Source organism: Rissa tridactyla, chromosome 13, assembly GCF_028500815.1.
Source record: "Rissa tridactyla isolate bRisTri1 chromosome 13, bRisTri1.patW.cur.20221130, whole genome shotgun sequence".
Taxonomy (NCBI): Eukaryota; Metazoa; Chordata; class Aves; order Charadriiformes; family Laridae; genus Rissa; species Rissa tridactyla.
Window position 1 is genome coordinate 3,355,666 of NC_071478.1, and position 13,522 is coordinate 3,369,187.

At 42.5% G+C, this 13,522-nt stretch overlaps 1 protein-coding gene across 5 annotated transcripts in view; it reads right to left on the bottom strand.

Annotated features, from left to right (window-relative positions):
* KIAA1671 (KIAA1671 ortholog) overlaps nucleotides 1-13,522 on the bottom strand; it is an 86,326-nt gene that overhangs the window by 39,210 nt on the left and 33,594 nt on the right. The window contains exon 1 of one of the 5 annotated variants that reach the window (XM_054219069.1): nucleotides 9,162-9,300. The exons of the other annotated variants lie outside the window; for them this stretch is intronic. Coding sequence (XP_054075044.1) covers nucleotides 9,162-9,212 — 51 coding nt within the window. The 5' untranslated portion in view covers nucleotides 9,213-9,300. Of the gene's footprint in view, nucleotides 1-9,161; nucleotides 9,301-13,522 lie in introns of those variants that run through there. 5 annotated transcript variants of the gene reach the window in all.

Sequence of the window (13,522 nt, forward strand, 5' to 3'; positions counted from 1 at the left end):
AAACAGAAACAGGAAATTCCTACAGCACAAATATTCTGGAAAGTACTAAAAACATTTTCTTTACATTTGTTTACGTCAAAATGATCAAGCCAAGCAAAAGAAGGATTGTTACCATTTTTTCCAGTGATACAAATAAAAATCCAGAGGAAAAAGGTCTTTTGTTGATAAACGTTACCATAAAAAAATACTAGCCATTCCCTCCAATGTGGGTGGAAGGCTACAAACAAATTAGCTACAAGCTTAGCAATAAGCTAAGCATTAGCTTTTGTATCGCCAAGAAAGATGCTATGGAAAACCAGGAGCCATCTTACAGTAGAGCAGATATCCAATGTCAACAAGAAACACAATGTGAAACTTATCCCTAAGAAGAGGAAGCTATTTGCACGGTGAAATGAAAATATGAGCACGTAAACAAATCCAAAGCAGGCTGAACACCACATGCTCCCTGCAAACGTGCCCAAACCTCCTCAGGAGCAGTTCTGTTGTTTTGATTAAATACATGATCTCAACATGCGACTGATCCAATTTTCCCCGAGGTCCCCATCTTCAGCTGGGGAATGTCCCCCCCACACCGGGGCAGCCATCGGGCAAAAGCTGCAGCAGGATCCTGCGCAGGATCCCCAGCAAAACCGAGCAGCTCCAGAGCCAGGGCTCTCATATTAAGCCCAACATAGGAACAGTCATTTCTCCATCGCTTGATCCAATGGACTCATACATGAAGCACAGGTAACTGCAAAACATCTTTAACAGAGACTTCCTGAGGACAGAATGTGGCCTAAAATACTTCCAACAGCTAAACTTTTATCACGGGGAAAAAAGGTAAGTGAAGTACAAGAAAACAAGCATGGAAACATGCTACTTCTGCTCAAAAGGGTAACGGGAAGAAGAGGGGTTGGGAAATCTCTTGTTCCCATAACAGTGAGTCAAATAACGTGCAAATGACAAAGGACAATTCAATATGAAGAGACATTCAAAGTATTTCCTCCTCTTTGACTGATATGAAGTTTTACTGTCAATTCAGGCCTGCGTACGAGCAGTCATTCGAACTCCACCTCACCACCACCCTTCTGCAAAGGCATCAAAATCCGACTTCAGGGATAACGCCAGATTCACCAATTTCATTCCATCTCCTTAAAGTTTTGCCATGAAGCTCTGATTCACCTCGCTAAATGCTGTCTGAGCAGTTTGGTAGCGTTACAGCTCAGCCAGCATCTCACTTTTCATCCAAGGCCATCAGCCCCGGTATGGAGCCCGGAGGGGGTTTGTCATCCCCACCCTGTAACCCCTTATGGGAGAAGAGCTCTTTTCTCGGGCACAGCTGAGCTTCTAGGGAAGCAGGATTTGGCCCACACACGTAACGTATTAGGCAGGTTCCAGCAGTCAGAAAACATCTCCTCGAATCTCACAAGTTTTAGTGTAGCTTGGTAACACTATACCTAAAGTCAGGGTCCATTTGGGTGCGCTCCCAAGCATCGGCACGGGCAATTCAAACCACAGCAAACACAGCCGGGCCAATTTCAAGAAGTGACAGACAGACAGACAAACTGCATGCTGTACCGGGGAACGATGTGTTCTCTGAAGAGTTAGATTTGCGCCAAAGCAGACTGCTCTTTTAAATCAGTCAGCAAATGCCAAGTTTACTATTTCTTAAATACTGCATTTCTGTCATCCTTTTCAAAGTGATAAAATATGGAACTTTTTATTACCGTCTGCCTGAAGAAATGTGGTAGTATTTCTCTTTGTCACAGAGGGTGCTCGGGTAATCTCCAGCTACTGAAGGATCAAATCAGACTTTCAGAATTCAGAGAACACTCTGAAGGAACAGCATGCTTTTTGGTGCAAGGGATTTCCTTCTTCAAAGAGTAGTAACAAGAAGCTGGAAGGTAAAACTGCTTCTGAAATCATTTCAGCTGTTCTCAGCATAATGACACACTGCCTAACAACTGTCTACATCACCTTCCCACTGCACAGCTGGGAAGCACCGAGTGCCTGACTGTTCTTTCTATTTTCTCCCCACAAAACACTATTCCACATGTCTTTCATTTACATCAACCACTTATTGATCGCAGTAAGTAGAACAAATATCAGGCAGAAGTTTATACAATACGACCTTCATGCATTTTATCTTGCAACATGCCATTTTTATGAAAAACGCAGTAGCATTTATTTGCCATCGCTGTGTAACACTGTGTGCATACGCGGTTCCATTATTTCTTGGACTCTTTGCTCTTACTGCCTCCTCCTCCTCCTGTGCCCAGCATGTCAGCCCCACGTCACCGACGGGAGGGTGGCTGCACAGCCTGGCCACACAACAGCCCGATGCTCCCATGTCCCCCGGGACACGGTCGATGCACTGCGGGGGACCACAAGCCACCCGACCTCAGGCTTGCACCGAGCCACAGGCAGCCATCACACTTTGCTGCGGCCCAGAGCAGTGGCATGGTACAAGAATAGCCCCACAACGCTGCGGGCGGCTACATCTTAAATTGCTTATCAGGGTGATTGGCACAGGTGTGGCCTTTGCTTACTTTTTTTTAGATTAAGTGCATTATTTCCTGCCAGGTCTGGTACTCTGTGGAGCTAAAAGGTTGGTTTGCTGACATTCCTTCTGCATTCTCAACTAGATTTGCTGTATTCCCTGCCCCGACCTGTGAAATACTGCTGAATTCTGGGATAAATGCAGAGATAAATCCAGTCTCATCTGACATCTGCAGTCACCAACCCTAGCAATCAAAATTTGCCAAATATGTACTGTGGTTAGCAAAGAATAAATAGCTGCCACATCAAGGAAGGCAGTATAGATTAGCCTCAACCATGAATCACCAAACCAAATACATTTTTTCCAAGCTTCATTCACGCTTAAGATTTACCTTAAGTTACTTTTTAGAAGCGGCTTTGCACTACAGTACAAAGTCCTGTCGTATCTTGAAGAAAGGCCGCTACAAAGAACTACTTTCACCATGCTCAAGTTGCTCTCCAAAATGCTGTTTCCTTTCAGTACAGTAAACACGCACCGGCTGTATGAACAGCTCACGACTGCTGAAAGAACAGGAACAATAGTGGGAACTTGGCTGTCTCCCAGCATTAGCGACATGGACAACAGCATGGGAAAGCAGGAACTGAGTCAAAACAACTTGAGATCAAAATATTAGTAGGGATGCAGTGAAGTTACCTCTGCTTTGTATGTACAAATGAGGTTTAACAATCCACTTCAGCCGCCTGTCAGGAGCATACTCACTACTTCAGACTCAAATTAAAGGACAGGGGTAGACAGTCCCCTAATTCCAGCTGCTCTGAGCCTGGAATGACACAGTCATTACCCAAAAAAAAAATTACCAGGTCTACAAATAGTTACATCTTACTGAACACAAACCTTATTGCACCAACTTAACCTAGAATGCATTATTTCATAAAAGCATTTGATGGTAAATTAAACTTAATACCACACCTAATTATAACAAACTGCCTTGGATTCTGCACTGTTTCCCCTGTGCGAGCTCGGACGCTGGTCGAGGACGAGTGGCCTCGGGCCAGCACATCGCTCCCGCGGCTGAACAGCACTCTCTCGCGTTCCCGCGGGGAACGGGCTGCCTCCGCCGGCTTTGTTTTGGCTGCTTGCTCTTAACAGTGACACAAAAGTTAGAATTCCTCTTCCACAGCAGCATTCAGAAATTAGGAAGACGCCTTTCCGAACAGATTTTTCCCCACAACAGGGCTTCATTTACTCAGATTATTTGTAAAGGAAGATTTAGCTGCTGACGTCAGCCCAGCAGATATACCTCAGACACTACCTGGGTGCGAGGGATTTTTGAGTCTTTGAAAAAAAATATATGCCGGAAATGCGATTGTCTCATCATCAAAAGTAAAGCCCATAACAGAACAGCAGCACAGGAAATCCCCAGGCAGTGCACACAAAGGGAAGCCACACAACACCGACACAGAACACCCTCCCTCCCTTAAAGCAGGGATAACCATTACCCGTGGCACGCAGCAGGCCGGTGATTAAGGTTTCCTTCCATCACCCATCAAAATGCTATCGCAGTGACACGCCGCGGCAGCGTGGTTATTAACCAGCCGCCACTTCCTTTGGAGTCATTTGATAAAGAGGTATCAAAACCAGTCTTAAAAGGTAGCAACTACAATCTTGTCAAAACAAACTTTACATCTTACTTCTTACTGAAATACTCCAGTTTTCTTTTGATTTTGAAATTATCATTTAATGACTGAATAAAGAATAGGAAGGTCTTTTGAAACCATAACAGTGCTGCAGGATAACATTTTACATAAAACACGCTGTTTTCTTTTGCATGCTTTCAGCGTGTAGCATTTGTTTGCTATTTGAACAGAGACAAGTGCCAAAACGGAAAAGAAACAGCTCATCAAGGACAGTAGCTAGCACGCTTGGGAGACTCACCACCACATCCATACCAGAAGGCCAAAACCGAGCAATGAATCTGGAGCCCGCTTTGATTTTAACTGTGTATGACAGTATTATGTATGTATAACACAGAGCTACAAGATTTATGAGAGATTCTCAGCTGCTAATAGGACACTGGTCTGCCACAGTCCTTTTGCCACTTGTTCAAGTGGAGCCAAGGCCACTCTTAGACCATTCCTATAATGTTTTCATGTTTTCAAGGCATCATGAGCCACTCACCTGCCCCAGATGCTTTTCCTGTCACATTCAGTTGAAACTAATGAAACTATCCATTTTATGAGGCATCAGGATTTACGCATCTACCACTGTGGGGGAACTGAGACCAGGCCAACATCGGGCTGTCAAGAGAAAGACCACATATTCACTAGAGATTACAGTACGCTCTCATATAAGAGGGTCACTGGTAGCTGCTCTCAGCTCTTCCGGCTGTCTTCTCTCATCACGCTTTATCTGTCTTATCCGAATTGAACGGCAATCTTCACCAAGCCCCAAGATTTTGATTGTCGGCTGTCTCCAATACCACAGCAGCACAGCTGGAAGCCCAGCCGGCACTCTGAATCAGGTCCCTCACTCACCATAGAATGATTCAGGTTGGAAGGGACCTTAAAGATCATCTAGTTCCAACTCCTCTGCCATGGGCAGGAACACCTCCCACTAGACCATCAAATCAGCCAGGACCATTCTGAAGATGGCTCAGCAGAAGGAACCATCAAAGTTGCAGCTGGTTCCTAACCGAGGCACTAAAAACTGCACCTAACACAGTCCATGTCCTGACACCAACCCTCTTCTCCCCACTAGTACTGTGGCGCCTGTTCAAAATCAGCCAGGGCTCCTACTCTTTCCCTTCAGCACCTATTCTGGAGCAGATCCAGAGCTTTCCTACCTCTTGCCAGCTCTGCCCCCACCGCAAGAAGTTTGGCCTCCACTCACCGAGCTGGCTTACGTTACCTGGTCCTACTTCTGACACAGAGGACTGTTTATCAGTGTGCTCCTCCAGCAGCCTCAGACACACCAAAAAAGGGATTACATCATCAAAACTGGAGCACCCCACAAAATGCCCTGGGGCAGGGCAAGAATTGCTCACAACTTTGAGATGGCTAAGGACAGGAACAGAACCAACTGAGAGCGCTCCACTAGTGGCTGCGTCCACAAACAAGCCAAAAAAGCTAGTTATTGGACAAAGGGCATTGCAAAGGAACAGGAAACCTCATTCTGTGGCTGCACACCTGGCCTGCTGACCAGCTCGACAGCGTGAGTGATGCAAGCAGCTGGACCACAGACTATTGAGCTGCACTTAAAGGACTTCTTATGCAAGTCAGACCTTGCATCAGCTGCAGCAAAGCTCCTCACCAGCTGGGAAAGGGATGATGAATACCTCATGTACCCTGCAAAATACTCAAAATATAACAAATATAACACATGGTCACTGAAAGACTGGCACTTTAGTACATAATTACAATAATTAACCAATTAAGACGATGAAAAGATCACAGCTAGGAGGAAGGTACATGGCAGAGCAGAGAAGGAAGTGATGACGTGGAATACAGAGAGCTATGATTCAGTCTCTGAATTTCAGCTGAAGAACTACAGAGAACCACAATGCATTTGGCGATTAGTGCGCAGTGCTCTGCTGTACGGCTGAGTGTTTGACTGAAGGGGTTCAAATAACAAATACCGTCCGAAACTGAAAATACAACTGAAAGCAATTCAGTAAGTTTGGATTCCAGGTTGATGGAAAAGGCAGCAAGAGAAATCGGTGCTCATACCAGCTAGACGGTAAACAGCCAGCCCTGAAAATGCCAGGAAGACGAGAACCACCAGCAGCCTACGGGAAAACCCAGACGAAGGCAGGGCCAACCATGGGTGGTCCTACCAAGGGCTGCAGACAGACCTAAGAGGCAGCCTGGACCCTTCTTCCCCTATCACCAGCAAAAGCTCAGTTGTATGCCATACAGGTTATACCCCATGCCATCTACAATCTGAATGGTCAGAATCAAAGAAGGATTGATATATTGCTGAGGTCACAAAACCACAAGCTTCTGAGAAATTACAACCAACAGTGAGCACATTTAGGGCACGACGAGACAATTTACTAAGTGCAAATCAAACACAGAGTGGTGTTTAAGAGTCCTGCTCTTCCCCCTGTCAAAGAAACTTGAACTAATTTCACCAAAACCAGACTGTTATCACACCAGCCAGGAACTTCTGGATTCTGGAACACCCATCCTGAAAACTCATAAAAATAAAAGCCTTATGTAGCAATCTGCAAGGGGCTATCAGCAGTCTTGGCTTTCCTCTTTTATTGTGGGTTTTTTGTGTTTGGTTTTTTTTTTTTGCTAGTTGGTACAGTTACAGCAATAGTTCTCAGTAGCTCTCATTAGTCCATCTTCTGTCATCAGAAAACCTGCTTCCCAGTAATGCCTGTTTCAGTATTATGTGTTACACTAAAGAAAACGCCAGCCAAGAGTGAGCTGCAGTATTTCCAAGTCCTGCAGCACGCCTCAAGACTGCAAGTGATCCAGGTTTGATAAGCCTGCTCTTCTCCTCATTATTACAACTCAAACTGAAAAGGGAGCTCAAGGTTGAATTACAGGGCAGAACTCTGCCTGCATCTAATACAACCTACCGAACAAAACATTTTGCCAGGCACAAAGACTACTTTTCAGAAGCTTAGAGCTATCACTCAACAGCCCTGACTACAGGACACAGACTTCTCGGTGGACAGTCATCATTTCACACACACTCGGGCAGACCACAAACTATGCTGTGCTCACAAAATGCTACAAGGATTTCCTTTAACAACTTTCCTACACATCACAATAATACATATCCTATTCAAAGATCAGAAGAGGAATCAGCAAGTTACTTCGCAGATAGCTGGCACCGAGTGGGTCCCCTGATGTCCAACAGCTCCACCACTGTGTAGGAGTAAAACAAATACACAGCAGAAGAGATGCAACCTATCAGTAACTCAAAATAGTAGCTTTAAAAACTGGATTTTCATTATAGTTTTTTTAATTAAGAGATATAGCTTCTTCAGGTAGGTATGTCTACCTAATGAATAAAAGTATCTTAGCTACCCAAGATAGATTAAATAACACAAAGCTTGACAACTAACCCCAACATCTCTGGTTACTACTGATTATAAACAGAGAGAACTGATAAATGTCTCCTTAGTAGACCTCAGCTGTAACATCAACACAGAAAGTGACAAAAGGCACAGCTGTGCTTTTCCCTTGAAATTTCTTTTGTTATATATATATTTAATACCACGAATATCAGAATTATCCTTCCAATATTTTCCTGAAACATATCAGAGGAGCGTATACCAATGAAAATGCCTAAGAAATACTTCAAGGCCTCAAAAGGAGCACATACACACAGAAAATATAACATACCTCTTCTGTCACAGACTAAAACTAAAAATATTAGATAGCATCCCAGTGATCTTCTGGACTGATCAGGAAGTTTGGGGTTTTCTTCCTGGCCTTATGGAAAATAACCAGATACACATGAAAGCAAAAGCATTCAGAGATCTCTTTCAGACTTCTCACATTGGCAAACCACGAAGAACATCTGCCTCCTCTTCATACTGAAGTCTGATATATCATGCTAATTTTTTAATGTGCAATTTAAAGAAAGCTTGCTTCTTAAAAATCTAGCTAATCAAATAAAAAACCTTAAGAAATTTCCAAGGACTTCCATGTTTTACAGTACTACAGTCTTCAACAGGAAAGGATTTTTAAGAAACTGCCCAGTTCTTCAAGTACTATTTTCCTCTCCCAGCTGCAAAAAAATTTACAGTAGACAAACTCATCTCACTTGATCACAGCATATACAAGGCAAGGATTGTAAAATTAAACTCGAAATGAGGGATGCCAACTCTTCGCTACAGTTTCAAAATGCGCTAGCAAACAGCTAACGTGAAAAGGTTTAAAGTGTCAGTGCTGGTTATATACTGAATTTACAGCTGAAAATTGCTAGATTAATGCAGACAACGCCACAAACAAATGAGAACTGGTATCTGATTAGCACAGAAGGAATTAAAACATTAAGTAATTAGGTTCAAAGTAATACAGCATCTCTTCATAAAGGCTTTAAAAATCAAATTCATCTTTTATAAATGTGAAGAGACATTCACTGTGCAAAAGTAGCTGTTGAAAGCTGTCAGACTAGCATAGCAAAAGCAGCCTGTTAAAAAGAGCTTTTCATGGAAAAGGGCCCTAAGGATTGTTGGAAGAGGAAGTGCTCATTGAGACCCGCGAAACCTATTAACAGGCAAATAAAAAATAAATAAGGAATTGTAAAAATCCACACTTCTAAAGCCATCAGTACTGGCCATTTTACTTAAATAGCAGGCAGCAGCTCTGGCTAGCGGCAGGGAAAGTGGTGCTTCTGGAAGCAGCAGTCTCCAGAGTCCAAGGATAGCTTTTAAATGAACGGGGAAGAATATTTCTAATACACAGTGTGCAAAACTACAGCTCCTATGGTTAGTTAGACATAAACAAGGAAGACATTCCAATTACTAAGAGGGTTTTCTGAGGCACGTTCAAGTAGTCTGCAAGTCTCCTCGGTTTAAGTGAGTATTAAAGATAAAATAGCCTTGCTCGCCCAAGATAAATCCCAAGCTTAATGTTACGATTCAGAAAGAAACTGCAAAGTAAAACCACTGCTACGCATGAACCTTCTCAACTTGGTAAGCACAGTTAAAGAGTACACTTACCCACAAATACTGCAGCAACTTTAGCAAACGTGGACAGTAATAATACTCCATCTTCCACAGAACAAAGTTAACGCCAAACCATCTTCGTTAAGAGTCAGCCTCTCCGCTCTTCCCCGCCTCCAGCAGAAGTTAAAAGCAGACCGGAGCAATTAAAAGCAACATGAATAATGTACGGTGTCAGTGTATCCGGCCCCACGTCACCACGCTGAGCTCTGTGCCTTTAACAGATGCTGTGGCTACTTATAAGCAGTCGCTGAGCTACCGGCACCATGTGACTTAACCACTTGTTATTTAGCATCTAACTGCTCCGACTTCTCCCATCTCGGTAATCCGGACTGTGTTAGGCTAGAATTAATAATAGTACTTTGGGTTGCACGCTAAAAAGCCCTTCATCTGGAAGGAAAGAGAAGCTTCTAAACCCACTCTGTTTTGCAGGCTGGGTTATGAAACACTATTAATGCCACCGCAGTTGTCGGGGTTATGAGCTGACCTTATTTTATGGTAATGTACAAGAAAAAGAAGAAATACATGGAAGAAAAGCTCCTGCTTTTAATATAAAAATGTCTTTTGTGAACGAGAAGAAATAGACACAACAAAGTGTCTTTTTATAAAGCACTGGAATGCTCCCAGCAAACAAATACTACCAAAAAAGGAAGAAAGGCTGAGCAGACCCAGTTATTAACCAACATTGGGTCATCCTCCCCCTCGGGGCGGTTTTCAGAAATAGGAAGCAGAGCTAAATGACCAAACAGTAATAGGTATTTTGTGAAAAGCAAAAACGAGAATCATAACACTTGTATCTGTTCCTACTTTTCTGACCTACATCCTTTTTTTGATGGGAAAAGGAGAGAGAAGTGACAGGAGCCAGTCCAGGGAGGACCCCGACTGCCTTCCCCCGTCCCAGGTCTCACCTTTCCCAGGGAGGATGACAACATGGAGGCGACACAAAACAGCCTTCAGGAGCCCACAGTCTCCTTCGCTTGAAATTTTGGTTCTGGGTGTTTAAGAAAAATCTGCTCCCCGTTTTCTAATAGCCACCTTGTACAGCCGACAAACTCTGTCAATTTTCTCGCAGGCTGATTCAGTTTTTAGACTAACAGAACAATTCGCACATGATGGTTTCTTAGTACGTCTGTTCTCATCTGGGAGGGGTGAAGCCCCAATATTAGAAGCTTTCTACAACCAGAATATGAGAACACTTGCATTTCAATGGGCAGAGACAGACCTGTCATGACCAGAACTGGAAACAACTGGTGAACTGTGACAAGCCAAGCTATAAATTCATCTGCACATGTTTATAAAATATTTATCTTCTCTCCCTTGCAGTTAATTTCCAAAATATTTTTAAGAGTCAGCTCATGATTTTCTTAAACAAATCCTCCTCCATCTACACATCACAGTCTTAAGTGAGTGCATCTCTCTATGGATACCATTACGGATACTAGATTTTCCTCACCAAAGGAAAAAAGCAAAGTTAAATATAAAATAAATAAATAAAATATATGATCAGAGGCTTCAAAGTGATTTGTGCCTACACCAGTTCTAGTACCAGAGTGCTCAGTTTTGAGTACACAAAGCAACAGTGGTGGTTATAAACCATAGTTGCATTAAAGCTGCTGTTTCTAGATGAGGGTGCAGTCCCTTCAGCCCAACGGAGCAAGAGCAGTTACTTCTATTTCGGGGATGAGCCACGTGACACATTCCTCGGTTTTCCATTCATAAGACTCCTATCAGTCTTGATGACTTAATCAGGAATTGAGGTTTGTGACCAAACGTCAGAGAATTAAAGACCTGTGTCAGCTGTGATGGAATCTCAAGAAGTTATGAAAGAAAAACATCTTTTGAAATGCAAGTGGTTTACCAGCGCACGCTGCAGTGACAGTGCCCTCCCCGGGAGCACAGAGTGTGCATAAAAACCCCAAGTCTTACAACGGGCTACACAAACAGAGAGCATTTTTATTTTACAGGTAGTCACAGCAGAGGCTTGCAGTCCCCCAAATTGCATTCAAGATCTAAAGGAAGAGACCCCTACAATAGTCTGAGCCACACACGAAGCCATGCAGACACGCTCTCTGCCTGCTACAAAGTCTGAGATTTGGGGCTAATTCTGTCAGCTAAAAGCCCAGCTGTCCGGAGCAAACATAAGAACAACTTTATTTTTATACCTGTGATGCAGTCAGGGCTAAAGCACAACATACAGAGTATTTGACTTCATGAGGGAGTGATTATTTTTAAATGGGCAGGGAAAAGTTTCATCTTCTTGATACTATTAGCTCTAGCAGAGCAAACAGGAAATTATTTATTCACATAAATTCTGTTCTTTTCCTTAATTCTCTATTAGGTGAATGTCTTTAAATCCAAAACTACTTCCTCCTTCACTAGAATCAGGCTATATCAAAGAGTGAAAAAGGAAAGAAAAAAAAAACCTTAAGTTGGAATAGAAAGTATAAGCACTACATAACAATTAGCAGTAATATTTATAATACAGTCAGTCACTTGTTAAAAAATACTAACAACAAAGCTTACAATCATAAACTTATTCTAATCTCCAAAAGAAATAGAAATAAAGGCCAAAATATTCACACAGAAATCATAAGTTAGAAGACTTTGCTTTGCTGTTTAACCTGTACCTTTGTCACTCACACACCCCAGCAAGCAGCAGTCCAGCTCCGATCCCAACGCCAAGGACACGGCTCTCCGGCTGGCTGCTGCTGCGCAAGGCACATTCTCAACATCTCAACAAAAGGCAGCCAAGGGAAGACTAAAACATCCAACTCCACAACAGCAGGAACAGTTTTGCAGATCATAACATGTTCTCCAGTACTACAGTACTCTCTCCAGAAGACATGTAATGCTGCTGACCTCAGAGGAAAATATACACTCGGAAATCCATCAGTCTTCAAAGATCTTCCCAGTTTGAAGGCTATAAACCATGACACCTCCCCAGTCTCAAAGACTATCACATTAAAATGCAGACTTTGTTATCCTCAATTCTGGAACAGCCCAAATAAATAAGGAGGCAGTTCCAAATTGTGATGTTTCTATTATTCATGGGGAGAGAAAACATTTTTTGAGGTTGTAGAACACGTGATTTTTTTTTCAAAGTACACCGAGACACTGTAGCCCAATTCTTCCTCCAAGTCCAGCACATAAACCACTGGTAGTACGATACATCCAGTCATTCATTTACCACAGTCCAATACATTCACAGTCATTAATCCACCACAATCTTCAAAGGTGGTGAAGTCTGGAAGCTATTGCTCTAACACAGAACACATTTCCTTTCCAGCGGGAACATCACCTCTTTGAATGCTGTGATGCTTTACCAGCCTTGTAGTATTTACAGCACTGAACATTTTCTTTGTAAAATACATACAGAGAGAAGTACCACCCATAGTAACAACACAGATTATCATAGTCTAGCAGTGACACTGGAATCTTTATAAAAGCCTTATTCTGTTTTTAAGGATTACAAGCTCAAAATAGCTAAAAAATGCAATCTAGATAAGTGTTAAATCTCAAGAGTATCGTCCTTCGCAATTTCAGCCACCAATCCCATACTGTCAATTGGATATTGTAATGGTTTCATTTCAAAGGAGTCCTACAAAATGTTTTGAAAAATAACCTCATTGGAAGTAGATTCCCTAGAATATAATCACAAAGAAACAACTTTGAGAAGTAAAATTATACTATTGCACCTTACTTCCATTTAGAATTGTGTTCATCCATAAGAACTGAGTTCATTAGCTGTCTTGGGAAATTTCATTCAAGGAGCTGTTTATTATTATAGGCAGAGGGAAATAACGCGACAAATGTGTATTCATTTAAGTCGGTTTGCCAAATATCAAAGACTATGGGACAGTTCATCACACTAGTAGTGAATGTGAATTAATCTGAATCTATTATTCCACGATAAAGGTAGCGAATTGTCACTTTGAGCACTACAGTCTCATTAGAAAGACAGCAATATCTTGAGCGACCAGTGATATGTACTGGAGCACTTTTGTGTATGTCACTGTGCCACAAGAAAAGGAAAGAAAGTTCACAACTAAACAGAAAACCTAGAAACTGTTCAAACAAACAGTGGCAGGTTTTTTTTCCTTCTAATCCTCTTTCAAAGATGTACCAAGCAAAACACAGGTTGCATTCAAATTCAGAGGCAATGTCACTTTACTGTGATTCTCCTGTGGATCTATCTTGACCTTTCGCATCCCTAAAACACAACTACAGTGTGTCTCTCCACCAGAGGGAAGTATTGAAACGTCCTGATGAGAACAGCGACTGCACAGCAAATGTCTTTGCATTTTCTCCAAATGAAAACAAAGGCATTAACCTTGGTGACAGCAGAAATGGTTCAGTTC